Source organism: Apaloderma vittatum, unplaced genomic scaffold, assembly GCF_000703405.1.
Source record: "Apaloderma vittatum isolate BGI_N311 unplaced genomic scaffold, ASM70340v1 scaffold9799, whole genome shotgun sequence".
NCBI lineage: Eukaryota > Metazoa > Chordata > Aves > Trogoniformes > Trogonidae > Apaloderma > Apaloderma vittatum.
The window spans coordinates 74,063-94,279 of record NW_009735784.1 but is presented as its reverse complement, the minus strand read 5'-3'; the positions used below and the strand labels follow the sequence as shown (position 1 = coordinate 94,279).

The following is a 20,217-nucleotide window of genomic DNA, read 5'->3' as shown; positions in this document are numbered from 1 at the left end:
CAAAAGATCTGCACTGTGGAGCTCTGAAATAAACACACACAGGCAAACTTGTACCTCTGGACTGTTGTCTTAAATGTATCGAACAAAGAAGACAGAGCTCCTCAGAAAAGACCGAAAGGAATATGGTTGAATATGGTATCTCTGAAGTGTTTCTGTTTTGCCTTCTTACTGTGCCTCTGCTTTCTCTACCCCAGCTTTCTTTGGAAAGTACCTTAATGAATACAATGGCTCCTATGTGCCTCCTGGTTGGAAAGAATGGGTTGGATTACTTAAAAATTCTCGATTTTACAACTACACTCTCTGTAGAAATGGGGTGAAGGAGAAGCATGGATATGACTACTCCAGGGTAGGTCCTATTGATTTATTTCTATTTTTTTAACATTTGGACATGACTGCAGGGAAACTGTGCTTTATGGTTTCAGCCTGACTGAAGAATTCTTCTTGTGCTTTAGGGCTGCTATGTGTAACATTAGCTACAACCCAATAGGAATTGTGTTTGGGCTTTTCATTATCTTCCGTTCCAGGAGGGTCATGTTACTGAAAACATTGTTAGCAGCAGTGGAAACAAACAAAATGTCCTGAGACTGTGTTATTTATTATCAGCTGAAGATGCGAAAATGGATTTAAATGCTGCACGATAACTATTTCTGTGCTTTGTACTTTAATTATTGTGTGCTGAGTCTAATTGCCATCTATTCCCCTGGTATAGGACTGACTCCAGTGGAGTTACGCAAGCCTGAATGAGATAAGAATCCAGTTCCCTCCAGCTAGACCCATCTTTTTATGTTAGTTGAAGGAACTTGTTTCACAGCCATAATATGATAGAGAATTCAGAATATCTTGGTATATCTTACAATAATTCTGAATAAGTGAAGAATTTAACTCTTAAATTTATATCTCTGTGCATTTTTACAAGCATATATGTTTCATAATATCCTCACAAGGGTGTTACACCTTGGGCAAACTTACTAAAATGCTTGATAATCATTGTCAAACACAGTATCATTTTTTTCTCATCTAGCCTATGTTACAGCTCAAGCAGTTACTTGTTTGCAGTCAGGGGGTTTTTTTCAGCCAAAAGTATTACCTTTCCAAAGGATCCAGCTTGAATCGCCTGAATCACCTCTGAAGTATGACAATAAATGAATTTATTGATAAACTGCTGTAGTGTTTCAGTGTATAGCTTATGAAGCTGACTCACTCTGGGATGATGCTAATTTGTAACATGTATTTGTTTAACAGGGATTTCTCTTACTGAGCACAAATCCTACCTCCATATTCATGTTTCATTAACCACGTGTTCACAGTGTTTCCTTTAGAAGCTTGATGCCTGTGTGATTTCCCCTCTCCCGTCCCCTTTTTGCCATTTCTAATTGAATGTACTTTCTGTTGAGAGATAAAGCTTAGAGGGCTTCTAGGGTTTCCTTTTCTGTCACCAGCTGCTAAGGGGAAGGGGCAACTGTTGTACAGAATTAATCTTTTTATTTCCCTTCTAATCTATAATAATGTGCAGAACAACAGCGGTTGTTGATATTAACACTGGAGTTCAAATTAATAAACAGGAGCTGAAATACAAGACTGCTTCTCTTTGCTGCAATTTTTGTTGCTGGAAACTTAGTTTTCCAGCAATGAACAATACGATCAGATTAATTTTTAGCCCTGTCTGTTTGGCATAGTTAATATTAATTATGTGCCAGTGGAAAAATATTAAGAAAATCATACTGATTCTATCCTTCGAAGCGACTGCTAAGTACTTACCCTCTGAATCATAGAACAATTCAGGTTGGAAAAGACCCTTGGGATCACATCAAATCTTTGCAAATTCTTTCAGATTTTCCAACGAGATGTATTCTACTTTGAATTTTCCAGTTTCTGTCAATTTTTATAGATTAATTTTTAGTTTTATGTGTGTTTGCACAGTCTACTACAACCTCTACAATCTGTAGCTTAAAAACAGAAATCAGTTAAGGCAAATATTTGTGTTTGATCTTTTAGCCTGATAAACACTGGTTTTGCAAAGTTGAATCTGAATTATTTTTGCTTTGACCAGGTGAAACCCTTCAGCTTCAAAATGAAGCTTGAAAACTATGCTGTTGTAATGGCTAAATCAAAGACAGGTTGCAGACTTCAAGTGACGAACCAGCTTAAAGAACAGGCACATTTTAGACAGATGTCAGTGTGTTTTTGAGAGTGCTGCGGTATTCTCTCAGCTATGAGTATGGTTCAGAAGTCAGTTTTGCTTTCATCTGGCCTGTTGTACATTCTCCCTTCCCCTCCATATGCTTATGAATGGATGTTCTTCAGTTAACTTTGATGGAATTATGCCTATTTACACCTATTTTGTGAGTGAAAATAGTAATAACAGTCATTGCAGTTACATAAAATACATACCTCATGTTGGGACCAGCATGTAAAATTATAAATAAAGACTTTGCAGGCCTTGTTCTGGAATACACAGTAAATAAATTGAGGAAAGAAAGTACAGCTGATGAAAAAGACTTCCTTTTGATGAAAGATAAGCTGACTTCTCAAAGCAAGGACATTGACAATGTAACCAGGAGCAAGTGTCGCGACCACAGACAGAAAGCTGTACTTAGAAGGAGATATGATCCAATGTATATACCACACCTCATACTTGTTCACTTGACCAGAAGCAGACCTTATGTCTGATTTTGCATTCAAGTGTGACATGACAGTTACTAACTTTTTTTTTAAATGTACAGTTTCATATCCCGCTCATCTTTGAGGGATATTTATTTATAATTAGAGCATTTCCTCTGATGCGGCCTAAGAGAGAAACGTGTCTGGTCGTTAAAAATACAGTCCTCAGTCCATATAGCTCCAGCAAATATCAGTAGAGGGATAATGATACTTCTTAGAAAATAGGAAGCTAGTCCATATCTTCCAGAGGAAGTTTCCTAAGTTATCAGCGATTTATGTGACAAGAGTTATGTCTCCATCAGATTGTCACCTTGTCTGTAATATCGAATGAAATTTTTGGTGCAATTAGCTTCAGTGACTTCTAGTTCAGAGTGAGGCTGAGAAAAATAAATACAAAGCCATTTGAATATTCAAAGCACTTTCATGATGTAAGGTTGGACTCTACAGCCTGGAGATATCAACACCAAAAGGAAAGAAATTGAGCTGTGATTTTTCTGGTGTTTTTGTATTGATACTTGGTCGTTGTATTGTGATCTTCATAATGTAATTACACACTTTGGGAAGAAAGAGTCCTATTTGATCTTCTTTCATGTCATTCATTCCTGAGAGGTAATTGTTGCTTGTATTATTTCTAGGCAGTGAAGAAAGAATGATTTGGGTTTAGTTTTTAACATCTGTAACTCCCTCCTCCTCCCATTCTGAATGAAGTAGCTTCTTTTATCCTGTTTCCTCAGACCTCCCCTTCCCGTCTCACCACTCAACTTGAAATTACTAAAGTATCTCATTATACTTTTACTTCTAATTGCAGGATTATCTAACTGATCTGATTACCAACGACAGTATTACCTTCTTCAGAATCTCCAAGAAGATGTATCCTCACAGGCCTGTGCTGATGGTGATAAGCCATGCTGCTCCTCATGGCCCTGAAGATTCAGCCCCTCAGTACTCTCATCTCTTTCCTAATGCCTCACAGCACATGTAAGGAGAAAGAAAATCTTTTTATTTCCAAGTTCAGAAGTGTAGAAGTCCCTGGTACCTCGGGGGAAAAGTGTTTGCTTTACTATTGGCAAATATTTGTCACAAATATGTAAAAAGAGTTTCAAGATTTATTTTATTTTTTACCTCTTCAGACTAGTACAAGTAGTAGTTCCTGAGAACGGTTACTGCATCAACAGCTCAGAATTGTAGATCACTGAGATAAATGGAAAGATTCCTGTTGAATTCATTGGACATTCATCCAAGCTGTCTGGGAAGTAAAGCACTGTTTTGTTTTGAGCAGGAAAATCAGAGTCTGGTTGTGAGGCTGTAATCTCTTGAGGAGAAGAAACTATCTCCCTGTACTTATGTGTAAACTGTATTATTTTATGGGTATTAGTAAAACCCAAATAGTATGCAGTACTTATTACTCCTGTTTCATATATAGACAGAAAGGAAATAAAAGCCTGCAGCACCCAATTAGACAAGCTATTTCTGAATGAGCTGATATGTCTGTACATGACCCTGTACAATGTCTCGAACGGGTCCCGAAAGCAGTATCACCCGGTTCCTGAGGTAACGTGTTCATGAGATCCATGATGAGATGGTTCTTGTTTATAGCACAGAGACACTGTAATGCTCCAGTACGGGCGTCTCCTCACATGCTGATAAAATGAATGGTTCTCCAAAATCACCTTTTGGCACAACTGAAAACATTCCAATACGTTTCTGGTTACTGGCTCCATTCCTTCATTTGTACTTTATTCAGCATTTACGACTTTCTTCCTATGTGCCTTTTTTTTTTCTTTTTTTATTTTTAAGGGGAATTTGTGAAGGAGCTGGGAACTGATGGAAATAATAATCAACTGGTAGCTGAAGCTGCTCAGGACTAGTCCAATGTCCAGTGATATCTATTTGAGCTTCTTCACTTGATTTTAAATAGTCACAGAGAAAAAGCTTCTTTTGTTCTATTGTCTAGGTATTGCATAACTTAGAAATATATAGTTTCATTATTTGTACTGTGCTACCAAAGAGAGTGTGTGCCCTAGATCTACAGCCACGCAGTATTTTATGTTTGTTGCCATCTTACACTAATTTACTTTCTTTGAAATGAAAATTACAGAAATGCCAATTGAGCAACTTCTCATAGCTTATACCCAGTATTGACCTCAGTCTTATTAGAAGTTCCTTTGAAAGGCACTTGTATCTGAGATGATAATCATTTGTCAAGCAGCATTGTGTAGCAATTTAATTATGCTGGTTAAATGAAGAAGAGTAGAAGGATTTGAGGAAGGCCAACAATGAAAACTATAAACTACATCTGTTTTTCTTTTGCTCATAGTCGAAATTTTATTTTTCACACTTATGGATTGTCAAGTAATTAGATGAAACTATTTGTATTTGTAGGTGACTCTTCTTACAGTGATAATTATGCAGGAAATGTCACTTCATAGAAACAAGTTTTGTTTGTAAAGAAGCACATAATCTCAGATTAAGGAACTATGTCTTTCTTTTGAATATGAACATAAAATAGGATTTTATGTACATCTTGTGCAAAGAAACTGCCAATCTTATTCTAACAGTTTTCCCAGCACTATACATAATAATAATCCGTAAGGGTATTCATTGGCCTAGGTTTAAGAATGAATGTGAAAATGCAGAACATGCATCATTCCCTCACTGTATGCATGAATTAGTTCCCTGTTTTCCGTTTTTTCCCTTGTCCCCACTTTTCAGGGAATCCCACACTGACAGATCAATTTGTCAATGATAAAGCAATAGGGACAGTTCTAACTGATTCGTCCCCAGGTGGGTGTGGGGGGTGGATCAGAACACAGGCAGAATGCTTTTTAGGAATTGCCCTAAAGCACCGGGCAACACCTTGAAAAAGTCTTTGCCTGGTCACAGGGTCAGGAGGCAGAACGCCATGGGGCATGTCTCTGTAGCGCTTCGTGTGGCTGTGCCCACAAAACCTGTGAGCCGGTGCTCCAGCTGGATCCACGGAGCAAGGCGAGGGCGTGACTGTGATGCTCAGGCTGGGTGACACGTGCTGCAGTGGGTGGCATTGCCAACAGCTGAAAGTTAGTGGTGCAGATTTTGGCACAGCCTGACGATCGGAGCACTGCTTTGCTTGGGAGCTCCGAGATGTCCGTCTGTTGCTAGTTGCTGTTGTTGCTCTCTTGGTTCTGTTGCTCCACATACTATCTGGTATGACCGTTCCACCCTACACTGCCATCTCTCTCCAGCTTGTTCTATAGAGCTCCTTTTCGTGTGCGTCTGCAGTCTTTTCTGGTTTGAAAATTATGCGTGTCAACCAGTATTCACATAGCAAATCCCTAGGTTGCGTGGCTCGTGTTCCTTTATTACTGCCTACAGGGAGAGCTGCGGAAAACGCAGCAGCTGGGCACTGTAAGGGTGAGCAGAAACACTGTTTCTACAGAGGCTACGTTTTACCACCCAGCTTTACCAAGGTCGAATGTAATCAAGCTAGGACTTATCTTCTGAGTAGGTTTGGAGAGGTTGTCTTAACCAACTTCTAGGAGCATTATATTCGTCCTGTAAGACTGATAAATCTGTTAAGAGGGTTACATTTGTAGTAATCAAAGAAAATCATGGGGTTTGGTTGGATTAAACAGCGGGAGGTTTCAGATCAGCCAGGAAATCACAAAGTAAGCTGAAAAGGAGTTTGCCAAGCATTTTTTATTCATTCTGGGCATCACATAGCAACAGTTTCCATAACTGTCAGCATTTTCAGAGGAGCAATGTCATTATTTCAGCCACAATAACATTCTGAAATTCAAGAGGCTATTAACAATGCAGAGAGAATAAACACCAGCCCTTTCCTCCCTATATGAAGAAGCCTCCATTTGCCACCTACGCACATTTTTCAGATAGTATCTAACAGAGACTTTTGGCATAGAACATTTCTCTGTCAGATTATTAATTTCATATTTATATTAAAACTCTTAAGACTACCTGTCATTTTCAGAGATGCATTAGATACACAGTATTTGGAGAAGTTTCAACTTAGATTACTATTGTTCATCTTAATACTTAGCCTGCTGCTCTGTTGCATACACAAAACCAACAGCAGATGTTTGCCAAATAGCTGAATTTATCAGGAAATTGTGTGTTGGGAAGAAGAAAATAACTGAATATCTGCTATGTTTTTCCTGTGTTACTGTGTCAACCTCTCAGCTTGCACATTTGCATGGACTGAGTTTATTGCCTCAGATGCAAATAAGAAGACTCAACAAATCACTTAAGAAAAATAATTTTTAATATTTTAGACTCCAAGGTGATGCATTTGAGCCAGGACAGGAAGACATGACAAAGATGGTTCTCAATCTTAAGTAACAGTAAACTTTTTAGGAATAGATACAGTAAATAAAAACAGTATTTCTTGCAAATGTAAGCTCTAGTATAGTTTCTAGTGAGTTGGTGATGCAGAGAGTCAGCATCATGGTAATAATGATACATCGGCATAAATCTTTTGTTTAGATCCAGCTAACCTAGAGCAATATGATTATGCACAGAAAAGCAATCTCTGGAACTGCCAACAATGTGAAATTATGGACAGTCAGTAATATTTCTCCTCATCACCTTAAAGATGCACCAGGATCATGAGAACTCGGAGAGACGACAAGATTCCCGGAGGACAATGAATCTAATTCCTGAGATTTTGCAGGAACTTTCATTAGTGTTCCTGGTGATTGCAAAGGAATTGGTGGCTGCAAAGTGTCTGCAAAATGCAGTCCTATGTCCGCTCACCCTGCTTTTCTTGGCAGGTCTTAAAATCCAGCTATGTATCCACTTCTGCTTGCTGCGAGCTCGTGCACAGTTGGATACCACTAGGTAGGGTGGCCGTGCTCCTCTGGGTGTGTGAATGTGAAAGTATTCAAGTAGCCAGTCATGGTGAATTCAGAAAAGCTGTTAAAGAACATAGTAGAATGTTTTTGGTAAGTTATTATTAAACAGTTTGTGCAAGCCGTAATTTTTGTTGGTAGCGGGGGCAGAGTGAAAGCAAAGCAATTACATGCGTGGGAGCTCTGTACTACATGCTTCATCCAGGTCATACTTGTGGTGTTAGACTTCTGGGGCTAGTCTCTTGGCCTTCAAATGTATCTGTTATTCTGAAGACACTGCAAAAACAATGTGTATTTACTCTTTCAATAGATTTTATTCCCCACAGAGTTGTTTTCATTCTCCCATCTTTCATATAGAACGTAAATTGCAAGAATTTTCCAGAGTAAATCTAATATTTTCTTGTGCACCTCAGAGAGTCTTTCCTATAGTGTTGATAAAATGGAAATTATTGGTGTACATTGCTGTGACTTTTTTCTACAGTGCTAAAACATTCTGTTTTTCTCTCTATTCCCTAGCACTCCCAGTTATAACTATGCTCCAAACCCAGACAAGCACTGGATAATGAGATATACGGGTCCCATGAAACCTATACACATGGAGTTCACTAACATGCTACAGAGAAAGCGCCTTCAAACACTCATGTCTGTGGATGACTCTATGGAGATGGTAAGGTTAATAGTCGCTTTTTGGGGACTAAGAAGGTGCTTGTTTCTTGAGTTAAACTCTAACCTGTGCTATAAATGAAGGTAAAGTGGAAGAAAGGAGGAGGAGGACTGCATCATTTTTTAATAGGGTGTAATCCTCTCATCTCTGAGGGTTTTGTCTGTCTGTTCAGTGTGTGGGGATCCTCATCTCCTAAAGACAGGTACCAGGACTTGTGTGATGTAAGCTGCAAAGCCACTGTTGGTTAAGGGGGAGAAGGAGGAATCCCCTGAAAAACTTACAATGTACATTCTAAAAATGTATCACCTGATAGTAAAAAGTCATCCCACAACCTGCTGGAAATAACTACCTAACTGTGGCCCTGGTTTGATCATGTAACCCTGAGTTTCTGAGAACAACAATAGCAGCAGCAAAAAGGGATGCTACAGAAGCCCTAACTGAAATAATCTCATTGTAAACCAGGCCAAGGACATTAAATGTTAGAAGTAAATAAATAGATAGGTGGATTTCATTTTGGATTAAGTTTGCATTATGTAACAATGAAATCTTGTAGTGCAAGCTGGGCATCTTGAACAGAAATGCCTGAATTAGCTAAATGCTACTCTAAAAATGAACAGGGTTCCATTTGTAAGAAGGCAGATTTAGAGGCGTTGCAATTTACTGCTTATCTCTTGACATTCTCATTCAAAAAAGGTAGAACATAAAATAAGAGGAGTCTTGTAAGGCGAAGACAAAATTATCTGCATGGCATTGCATCAGCTTGTTAGCAATGCCTTATAATTACTGATTCAGGCAAGTATGATCTCTGCTTTGTGGTAATGAACCTGTTTAGATGGATCAGATACCAGCATTAGGAGAGAGAGACTATTTTGCTACACTAGTGTTTGATTTATTTTTTTTTAATTTAGTAAAATGGTTTCACTTTGGGTGATTCACTGCAGGCAAAATCGATTTGGTTATTTTTCAATTGTAATCACTGAGTTAGCCTGATCTTTTCTACTGAATTGTATGCATCTATGAGTCTTTGACAATTAAACGCAAACAAACAACGCAAAAAAGAACCAAATGCCCCCAAACCAAAGCAATAACAGAATTTTTCTTCTCTGCTGTTGTGTTCTGGATATGTGTGAGGCACCACTTTGGTGGTACCGCACCACCTTCGTCCTTTGCAAGTGAAAACGACACATAAAAATAGATCTTCTGTGCTCAAGTTGCTACATTTCACATGAAGGTTCTTGTATAAATCCACAGAAGCAACCAAAGAGAGAGTTCAAGCTCCTCTTAGTTCTCCATGTTAGTTCTCTGGCTAGTTGAGAGAGTATGATTGAGTGATATTTATCTAGAAGAGATTTTGCAAATATTCTGCTTAATGGGAGCTTATTTGTGATTTGTCTGAAGGCAAATCATGGAATGTTGCTTAAATAAGTGTGAGATTCAAAATGTTGTCATTTTAATAAAATTGTTTGCTGCGGGGAAAAAGATAAAGGTGGAGGGAAAATTTCAAAAAGGCTTATCACCTTGAAACTTTTATCTCTGCTGCCATATGTATTTGGTACTATCTCAACAGCTCTCATGCAAAATACTGAACCCATACACGTCTGAAAATGTGGCATACTAACAGAATACAAGTTGGCTTTGTAATAGCAACAATATTCAGTTAAATTATTGTGTGATTTTTGGCTCATTCAAAATGCTTCATTGTGATAACTTAGTGCCATCCTAAACTGTTAATTGTATATTACACATAGGCATAAAAGTATATCCAGTATACTCCATATATTACTACTCAGTGGAATGAATTTCATATCGGTTTGCTTTTTTTCAGATTTACAATACGTTGGTTGAAACAGGTGAACTGGACAACACATATATAATCTACACAGCAGACCATGGTTATCATATCGGGCAGTTTGGGCTGGTGAAGGGAAAGTCCATGCCGTATGAGTTTGATATCAGAGTTCCTTTCTATGTCCGAGGTCCAAACGTGGAGGCTGGGTCCTTGTAAGTTCTTGGCTACTGTGTGTGTAGTGACCAGAAAAACCCTTTAAGTTCACAACTCCAGTGGTATTGACTGCTCATCCTGACTGACTTTCTGCTCATTTTGGCAGAAAACCAGTCTGCTCAGAAAGCAGAACTGGTAGCATGTGCTGGTGTAACAGAGCTTTACACTATTGCCTTTTTGCCTGTGTAGCTGTGCAGCACAAACTGCTACACTTCTGTGAATGTAGTTGAAAAAGTCATTTAGAAATATGTCCAGTCTAGGAAATGGTTATTTGCCTCCCTTTGAGGGGTGCAAATAATAAACGACTGACATTTTCAAAGTAAAAAATACATTCTGCAACGTTCATTGCCATATTAGGTAATTATTGCTGAACATTAAAGTGAAGTCACTTCGTTCAGTTTATGAAGAAGAATGTACCTAGTAGTTCATATATTTTCATCCATAAAAGATTCTTTTTGGTTTATCCTTTGAGATTACATGGTTAGGGCTGTTAGTCAGATGCATGCAAGCATGCAGAATATGACTGTTAATTAAAATGGTAGCTTTGATCAGCTAAGAAATTATGTAAATACACTTTCTAAGCAATTATTTCAGTAGCAAATATTTGCACTTAAGTAATGATTTTGGACAGAGTGCCATAATTTGCTGCCTTTTATTTATAACAGTGTGCATGTTTTAGCATAATTAACACACACGAAGTCTTCCACGTGCAGGTTTTTTTCTTTACTGCAGAGAAACGGATCTAGTGTGTAGTGTGGTAGCAAACAGTTATAAAAAAAGAATATTCTGTTTGCTGGTTAAATTTACTCCTTCATGTTAATAGTAGGCACAAATATGTTAAATGCTTTAGATATTGCACTGCATGTCTAATTTATTCACAGCAGTTACGTATGTGAAATAAACAATATTACTTCTCTAAAGAGCAAAGGAGGGATTCCTCAAGTGAAATTAAACATATTACCTCAGCACTGAAAGAAGTTTGTCTGCAGCAGCACAGAATTTCAAATGAGCTGGAGTACCCTTCTAAGAACGTGCTCCCTTTCTCTTTGAATGCAGTTTTTGCTCTTACTGAAGAGGCAATTCTAATATTGCCCAAGTGAACTCAGCTAGTTTTTCTGCAGCATTGAATCCTAGAGGCCAGCTGCCTTACAGCTGCTCTACTTCAAGGATCTTTACACCCAGACATATGTAAAAGTTATGGAACTTTCTCACTGAACTTTTTCTTTTTGATGGCTTCTGAAGATAAAAAATAAGTTCCTGCTAGAGTCAGAGGAGTCAGCCTGACAGAGTCTAGCACGGCAGAGCCCCTCAGAGTGCACTAGGAAGAACAGGATAAGATACCTTGGACAAGGAATGTGTCAGTTAATAAACTAGTCTTTCCCTTCAGCCTGATTTTCTTTAAACGGTAGAACTTCAATTATCCATATTTTGCATAAACCTTGTGTTTTTCTTGCAGAGTAATTGTCATGACTCCCTTTTGATACCAATGAAGACTTAATAACAATCACTGTAGCAAGTTATTACTAAGCTCTTATTTCTATTACCAAATATGCTACACCACAATTATTAGTAATTAAAATCAAATTAGGTACATCAATTTAATTCATCATCCATGCTCTTGTCAGTGCCTGTTTGCTCGCTCGCTCAAAAATGTAGTAATTTTTAAATGATGTCTCATTAATTACTGTGAATTTAGCAGCTTTTTTTTCTCTTCTATATTTTGAGCTAGAATTCTGCACTGACATGTATAGCAGCCCATCTGGTCCCATCCTTCCTTGGTGCCTGCAAATCATAGTACGATGATTCTTTATGTTCACTGCTGTAGAAGACTGTCTGTATGCTCACTTCTTTTTTTTTTTTAAATGCTTTTTAGAAATTGAGTACCTTCCTTGATATTTTTTAAAGAAATAATGCAGCTGTTAAACAGTATGTATGCGTAGAATATTGTAATTGCACAGCGCTGTCATAGACATATTTTAAATCGGTTCATAAGGTTCAACGAAAACTGAAAACACTTCCGCAAACGAGACCCATAGTAAAACCAAGTCACATGATTAGAAAATGAGGCATTTGTTTAGCTACTGCAACTAGGTGTTCTGATCTCTGAACTCCACTCGTATTTAGCTGTGACAGTTCAAGGGATTTGGGTTCAGAAGCTGTATGTACCACTTAGGAGTTGATGCCAATGTTTTAACCAAATCTGAAGTCGATTCAGGTTCAAATATTATCCTGTTACCTGTGGTGGCTGAGGAGCACGTGCCATACTCTGCTAAGTAATAGCATATTATTTTTTCTTGCTTTCTTGTCTCCTTTTTTTTTTTCCCCTAACTACTTCCTCTCTGCTTTTTCTTTCCTCATCTCTTTCCTTTTGCTGTCTCACTCAACATTAACAGCAACTCTTAGTTGTTTACTGTAGTGTCTAGCAATATATTTCTCCTCATGTTCTCTTCAGAACATGGTTGCTGCAATATGAGCTGAGGTACTTATTTCTGTACCTTATTTTGAAGCAGATGAAGCATGTGCTATCTGCCAAATCTGCTTTTTAATAGTCATCGGCTTATTTGGCAGATATTTTGATTCTGTAAGACACCCAAGGAGTTTTTCCAATGCTTTCTCATGTTCTGAAAGACTTTTGAACCCTCTTTAAAAATAATTAACTAAATTTACCTTATAAACTACTTTGGTTTCTCAAAAATGCTCTGTGCTAAAATTTTAAATCTTAATATTGGTCCCTCTTGAGGTTATGTAACTTATCTATATTTTACATTTTAATTACTTTCACGAGTTGTGACCCCTCTTCTTCTTTGCAGATGTCACAAAATAGGCCTTTTCAGATCCTAGGTCACTGTGGAAGAGCTGGAGTTGTTTGGTATCATTTCATAGACTTTAAAACAGATTCTCATATATGTTTTTTTCAGGAATCCTCACATTGTGTTGAATATTGATCTCGCACCTACAATTCTAGATATTGCTGGATTGGATATTCCATCCGATATGGATGGTAAATCCATTCTGAAGCTTCTGGATTCTGAGAGACCAGTGAATAGGTAAGAAATGGAAATCTGAGGAACCATGCGTGTGTTTTACATGGGACTGAGCAAGTGCTCAGCAGCATGCAGCAAATGTAAAGGAAAATATAATAAAATTACCATTTTTATGAGTACATAATTCACTGGAAAATCTTAAGGACCTGTTTGGAAATATGTGACTGACAAGTTACGTGTTTTCATTTAGTCAGATTCATATCCTAGCTCTATGGCATCTAGGTATACTAAATACAATCTGTGTAGGAGTGAGAGGGCTACACATGAAGGTCCTTAGCTATATGAGTTACAGATTTTAAATGTCTCTGGCATAATTTGTAGCAAAGAATTTCATATTGAGTAAATTGTAGAATAACTGAGTTGAAGGGGTTGGCTGTATATCAGACTATACTATAAAGACAGACTAGCACTCAGAATTGCATGGTTATTATTTGAGACCTTCGATCAGTAGGTTGGAAAAAGACTCAGGAAGAGAACTAGACTTGATGCTTGCTAGAGAAAATCAGCAGAAAAAGGGAAGAAGGAGATTTGCTTTACAAGTAGTTGAATGGAGGGAGTGGGGGAAAGGAGCAGCTGCTTTAGAATAGGATACTTCGTGGCTGTCTTATTTGAGGTTAAAAGCCCAAACTGGAGTCAGGAAATCCCGATTTAATTTGAGATCAAGGACAATTCAGTTAATCCCCTGTGCCTTAAACATGCTTATGTTGAAATACTTGTACTGTGTGAATCTGTTGTGGATTTTGTCCCTGTGAGAACAAATCTATCCTATGTTTGTTCATGATTTGCACAGGAGAGGCGTATTTGCCTGTTTCATAAAGCTGGATGTCCCCTTGTGCTGTTACATGTGATGCTTTCCATCTGAATTGGTGGTGAGAGAGAAAACTGGGGCATGACTTGATTACTGGTTTTGTGGGAATTGCTTCTTCCTCTCCTCATTTCCTCCTAGGTTCCATTTAAAGAAAAAGATGAAGGTGTGGAGAGACTCGTTCCTAGTGGAAAGAGGGTAAGGAAAGTGTTAATCACAAAGCCCAGCCGTTTTAAACAGGAGGGTCCTGAATAGCTAAAGCCAAAGCAGCACTCTAGCACAGACCTAAAGCTATTTAGCTGTGCCAGCAGGGACACGGCTGCAGTATGCCTAATGGCAGTGATTGTGTGATGGGAGGGGATGTATGGCCTTTGCCTACGGCCTGCATAAATGTGCTGCTGGGTGGGGGAAGGGGAATTTGACTTGGAGTGAGAGATGGAAAGGCATCCAGTTTTTCTTTCAGCTGCTGTTCCCTGACCAGCCTGCTTGTATCATGGGAGTGCGAACAACCTTTTCTCTCTGTGTGTTCATCTGCTGGTTATTCCCTCTATGCCTCTGCCTTAAAATGTAACGTGGGGCATGAAGAGTTTGGAAAGTGCAGCCCTGTGGAGTGAGAGGAATATGGTTTCTTCATATTGACAGTTGTTACTGCCTGCCAAGCAGACATGAAACACACTGTCTTGGTTTTGCATGTTTTTGTATGCCCCCTGAGAGCATGATATGAATAACTTGTGCGTTATCAGAGATGATAATAAGTGCTGGTTTCTGCTGGACTATTAAGTTTTGGCACCCAGTGATGCTGTGGACTTGGTAGATAACCTGCTCCTCTGAGCCCTTTCAGCAAACTGTGTATATATCTTGGAATTAGTATTAATGCAAAAATAACATTTCTTTTCTTTTCCAGTAAACTGCTGCATAAGAGGGAGAATGAGAAGGTAGACGCCCAAGAAGAAAATTTTCTACCAAAATACCAGCGTGTGAAAGACCTCTGTCAGCGAGCTGAGTATCAAACAGCTTGTGAACAACTTGGCCAGGTAGGGCATTGTAAACCCTGACTGTAAGTAAGCAATTGTAGTTGGGCTAAGCTTAACGCTTAACTGTGACAAAGTCCTTCACCTTGTCATCAATGCCAGCTTATAAATCAAGTGCCTTATAAATCAAAGGCTGTTCTGTGGCCTTTGCTCAAAACTGTATTACAGCATTTATGAGATTGACTGTCAGTCAGGAAATTACTGATTCAAGTGCCTCTGTATTGATTCCTGACTACTGTTAAGAGAACTGCCTAGGCTCTTTTAACATTTTTTTCCCTAGATAGAATGTGGTTTGGGATTCATTAATGGTAAGAATCTGCAATGATCCTAATAGATTGGCCTCCTCCAAATACGTATACCTTGCTTTGCTTTGAATTGTTCATTTTATTTTTTTGTTATTATTTGGAATTGCATATAATAATGAGAAACTAATATTCTGTGAACTCAATATATGCCTCCTGTTGACAGAAACATACTGTGAAAACACACATGGAATCATGACTGCAGGCAGTGTGTGTGTATGGGCACAGAGCTCATTGATTGTGTGTCATTTCTCTTGTTACATAACTGTTCTGGACAGATACAAAAATATGTTCACTTTAGATTGAAGTTATGTAGAAGAAATTCAGGGAAAATATTTGCAGTAGTATCAACACATGGTCTCAGTGCAGGAGAAGGTTTTGCAAATCCACCAGAGCAGTACAAAGGCATAAGCAAAGCTATGTCCAGCAGCTCCCGTCTTGGGGAGAATACTCTTGGGGGAATTCTTATCCTCTGGAAACATGGCAAAGTGCTATTGCCTTCTCGTGGAGATTACCGGTCAGAGAACCCCCCTTCCAGGCACTGTAACACATTCTGCCCATGGACATGTGAACAAAGGGCTGAAGGTAGGTGGGTCCTCATGCTTGTGTGTCTGCTGTTAGACTGGCATTACCTCATACCCGGGCAGCTCAGAGGGCTGTCAGAATAAGCCCATCTGTGGAATATACCTGTGCTTGCAGGCATGATCTGAGCGGCTTACCAAGGCTAGAGTCAGCAGTGGGGCTGCTTAGGCTACAGTAGTTCATTTTCTGCTGCTGGAGGCCAGACCCTGCTTCTGGCTCTGCTGCTGGTGTTGTGCAGTGCACCTGTGAAACGGGTCCATTGCTCCTTAGGTGTTTGGATCCGGTTTATATGTATAAGCATTGTCCAGATGCTCTTTTCCTCCTGTGGCTTATCAGATTTAGTGTATAGAGAGATTAAAATGTCCTGTACTGCCTAAAATACTGAACTTAAAGAAGTATTTAGTGCAGTAGTTTATTGTCATCAGATGTCCTGAGCTGAAATTTTAGATGGGTGGGAGCAATCCATTGTTTCTTGAATTTACAATGTTCTTTGAGAAACTGGGGGAAAAGTCATTGTTTCTTGTACAACATCATCCAGTAAATAGTTTGGGGAAATAAAGCTTTTCTTTTTCCATCACTGTTTTCCCTTTGAGACATGTTTCAACTTCTTCTTTTTGTCTTCATTATCCCAATTATTTTGAACATTATTGTAAGAATAGAGAGGAAGAAAGACTTTCCAAGTCCACGTTGTCACTGAAGCTGTCTCTTTGCATAAGATACCTTAGCTACATTCAGGCTTTCTTACTCTAATTACCACATGTCTCAGTTGTGGAAGAAAGCGGGAAGGCCCTGTATTGTCTACACACAGTCACAGGCTTATGTTTTCTTCTGTGGATAATAAAGTATCTTTGACATCTGTAAGAAGTGGGCATAAAATGTCAGCTCCGTACTCAGAATTGCCAATAAATTCCAAAATGAAGGTGTGCTAATAAGAGATGCCTGTGCTGCATCCTCATTGTCAGGAAACAGAGAGGAGAAGAATTGTTTTGAGCAGTTCAGTCAGATGTAATTGGAAGTGATAGGATGAAATTGAGCAAAAAAGAAATTTAAGTTGGACATCAGGAAAAATTGCCTAACAATCAAGTCAATTAGAGTCGGGGAAGGACTCTCAAGGGAATCTCAATCCATCTAACCCCTGCTCTAGAGAATACGTCCTAGCAGTCTGTCTAGACGGCAGGGGTAGTGGGAGATGAATGTGCTTATTTGAGGATAAATTGTGTCTAAATACGGGTGCACGCAAAAGTCTTTTCACGAGTGAGGCAAGACTGGCTTCTCAAATGACAAATGGGTGCTGTCTGTTTGCTGGTGCTGTTCACAGCTCTGCATAGTAAGTAGAAAGAGCCCAGATGCGTAACATACCGCTGCCTTGGGGGAGTTTATGGTGTACAGATAGAGTGGGTATTTAGGAGGTGTCTCCTGATCCTGCAGGACCCTTTATTAATGTGTATTTAACAGTATCTGGACTGTTCAGTGTGAAAGGTGAATTTATACCTGCTGGTGCAAAGATGAAGAGAAGTCTGGGTCAGAATTAGGTGACAGCTTGCTAAAGTCATCGAGACTCTTTCTTTTGACTGAGACGTGCTTTGGGGACCTGCTATTCCATGCACGGAGAAATCTGAGCGGTGCTGGGGAATCTGAAGCGCGAGCAGGAGACGAGGAGCACAAATGGAGGACAAAGGCTCAGAAGGGGAGTGAATGAGAAGAGACAGGGAGAGAGTTTAGAGTGAAGGAGAGGTAAAGAAAGCTTTGAATGTGAGATGGAGAATTTGAAATTCTGCTTTGGGAGCGTGCAAGTTTGTGAATACAGTTCCATCACCACAAAATGCTCTTCCTTTGCAAATCTCTGTCACCCTCCTTGACCTATAATCGTTTTGATAAGAGAGCACCAGGATCATGGAGATGAGGCTATTCATGCTGTTTAAAACCTTGTTTCAGAGTCCATTATGTGGGATTTTTTTGGCAACACTAATATATGTAAATTCATCTGAGTGCAATGGGAATCTATGTGTTGCCATGTTTTCTTTTTCAGTTCGTAAGGTTTGGTCTGTGTTAGTTATTTGCATCCAACAAAGGGTGACTGTAGGCTCAGATGAAAGAGCAGCTCAGCATTTATATTCAAGGATTTGAAAGAGATGAGCTCTTTCTTCCCACATGAAATAAAAAACATTTATCCTAGTACCTAATGGTTTCCACACAAATTTTTTCTTGTCAGTGTAGCTCGGCCTTTCATTCTAAACTGGCTGGTAAGTGGAAGCTGACCCACTTTTATCTGGCGGCCTGCATTAATGTGCTTTTGTGGAAGCCAATTATGATATCAGCATTGCTCTGTAGAGTATTCCCAGCAACTCCGCAGTATCATAACAACAGCTGCAAAAAATCTTCCTCTAAGTCATTTGCCAACTTTTTGTGTAGTTTTTAAACATGTGATACCTGCAGCACTGCTGATTGTTGTGAGGAATCTATGCTGAACATGATAGAGGGGAAAAAAAAAGTTGTCTTTATTGGGACCTGGCGTAGAACAATTATTTTGCTAATTCATGGAAAAAAGGAGTTGTCTGAATTGACATTTTTTCCTTTTCAAATTATTTTTATTTTCAAAGCTCTACGCGTATCTGATACAAGTACAATTTGCCTTTAAATGTCATGAAAAATACCATTTTATATGACAGGTTTTGCAGGAGAACAATTAAAATGCAGAGATTGGCACTTTGTTTTCTTCAAATGCTCTGCAAATGAAAGATTTGATTGTACAATCTTCCCTCTGACTGTTCTGTGCAGTGCCAGGATCACGAAGGGATATTCTCTTTTGTAACTGGCACGAAGATTTAAGTAAAGCATGTCACTCACTCGATTGGTCAGCCCAGCTCCCTGACACAGCGTGGCATGGCACAGCAGTGATGAAAACTTCTCTGATCAGTGTGTGCTTTCCTGCAGCAGTTCACGGGTGGTACATCCCGATCGTATTCCTGCCACCGTAATCAGCATTTCCCATTGCTTAGTGCCCAGCATGGGGCAGCAGAAAAAATTACTGACATTTTCTCCTTTTCCTGAGGGCGCTGTTGCTTGAACTTGAGTTAGCCAGACCTAGGAAACTAAGTCAGGTTTTATAAGGAATTTCTTTTAAACTTGCAAAGGCTTTGATTTGTGTATATTTTGTGGTTGTCCGGTTCTTTTGTACCTAGCGGAGATATCCTGAGGTTACTAAAGAATTTAGGTTCTGTTGATAAGTGAAAGTGTATCAAGCCAGCCAGAGGCCAGATAATTTTAATAGCTCTTTAGGCAGATCTTTGGAGTTCCTGAGTTCCAGGGTGAGTTGTACATGCTCAGCAACTTTCAGGATCCGGTTTTTAGTCTGTGATTGCAACAAGAAATGACTTGTTGATAACTTCATACATTAAAAATTTTATCATCCCTCAAACTGATAAAATTAGGAGGCAACAAACCATGAAAATTAAACTCATGATGATTTATTAAGGCTGTTATTCAAGGATTGTACTCCTTACCAGGAATTATAATTAACAAAACTGTTTTCCTCCTGTAGCAAGAAATAGCCTATAAGGGTGTCCAGAGGCTATTTTACTTAAGGTTTTTGATTTTCTTTTTACTTGTTGCTGCTTCACAAAACCAAGACATCTACATCTGTTGTTAGCTGAGATTTTTGAACTCCTTGTCATTACAGTAGTAGTTGTTGCAAGTAGCTTGCCAAAAATCAGTACTAACATTTAATAAAAATGCCAAATTTTACAAATATCCTGATACGACTAGCAGTGTAGTTTATTTCAGAAGACAATGAGCTGGAGGTCAGGAGACTGGCTTCGGTCTCAGAGCTGTTACGGACTCAGTGTGGGACCTCAGACAAATCAATTCCCCTTCTGGTGCTGCTGGTTTTGTTTTCTTCCACCACTAATGTAATTTCTGCTTAGGCTGCACTCCCTCCGTAGCTTCTGCAGTACCTAACACATCAGCTGCGACCATTTGATACTGCAATCCAATTATTATATTAATAATAAATGAGTTATAGAATTGTAATCTTAAATTTAGCTGAATACCTAATATTTCATTTGCATGCTAGTTGGCTGTCCCACCTACTCACGTCAGCTGCAGTTTGTGACATTAAAAAGCCCTCCAAATTTTCTGTCAATAAACTGTTCATCCATCTTAAAATTACAAGGTTTGGTGATATGTAGCTAGTGACAGTTGAAATTGAGCTGAGAGCCCAGAGGTCCAAATCTCCAAAAATCATGAATCAGTGTAATGAAATAATGCCCAGTTGAAATAAAGACCA

General features: G+C 38.9%; 1 protein-coding gene across 2 annotated transcripts in view; it reads left to right on the top strand.

Annotated features, from left to right (window-relative positions):
• Window positions 1-20,217, top strand: part of SULF2 (sulfatase 2) — a 58,416-nt gene that overhangs the window by 16,059 nt on the left and 22,140 nt on the right. For both annotated transcript variants that reach the window (XM_009876717.1, XM_009876718.1), the window contains exons 3-9: window positions 195-346; window positions 3,470-3,639; window positions 8,019-8,169; window positions 9,992-10,167; window positions 13,087-13,215; window positions 14,159-14,215; window positions 14,922-15,051. In XM_009876717.1, coding sequence (XP_009875019.1) covers window positions 195-346; window positions 3,470-3,639; window positions 8,019-8,169; window positions 9,992-10,167; window positions 13,087-13,215; window positions 14,159-14,215; window positions 14,922-15,051 — 965 coding nt within the window. The remainder of the gene's footprint in view (window positions 1-194; window positions 347-3,469; window positions 3,640-8,018; window positions 8,170-9,991; window positions 10,168-13,086; window positions 13,216-14,158; window positions 14,216-14,921; window positions 15,052-20,217) is intronic.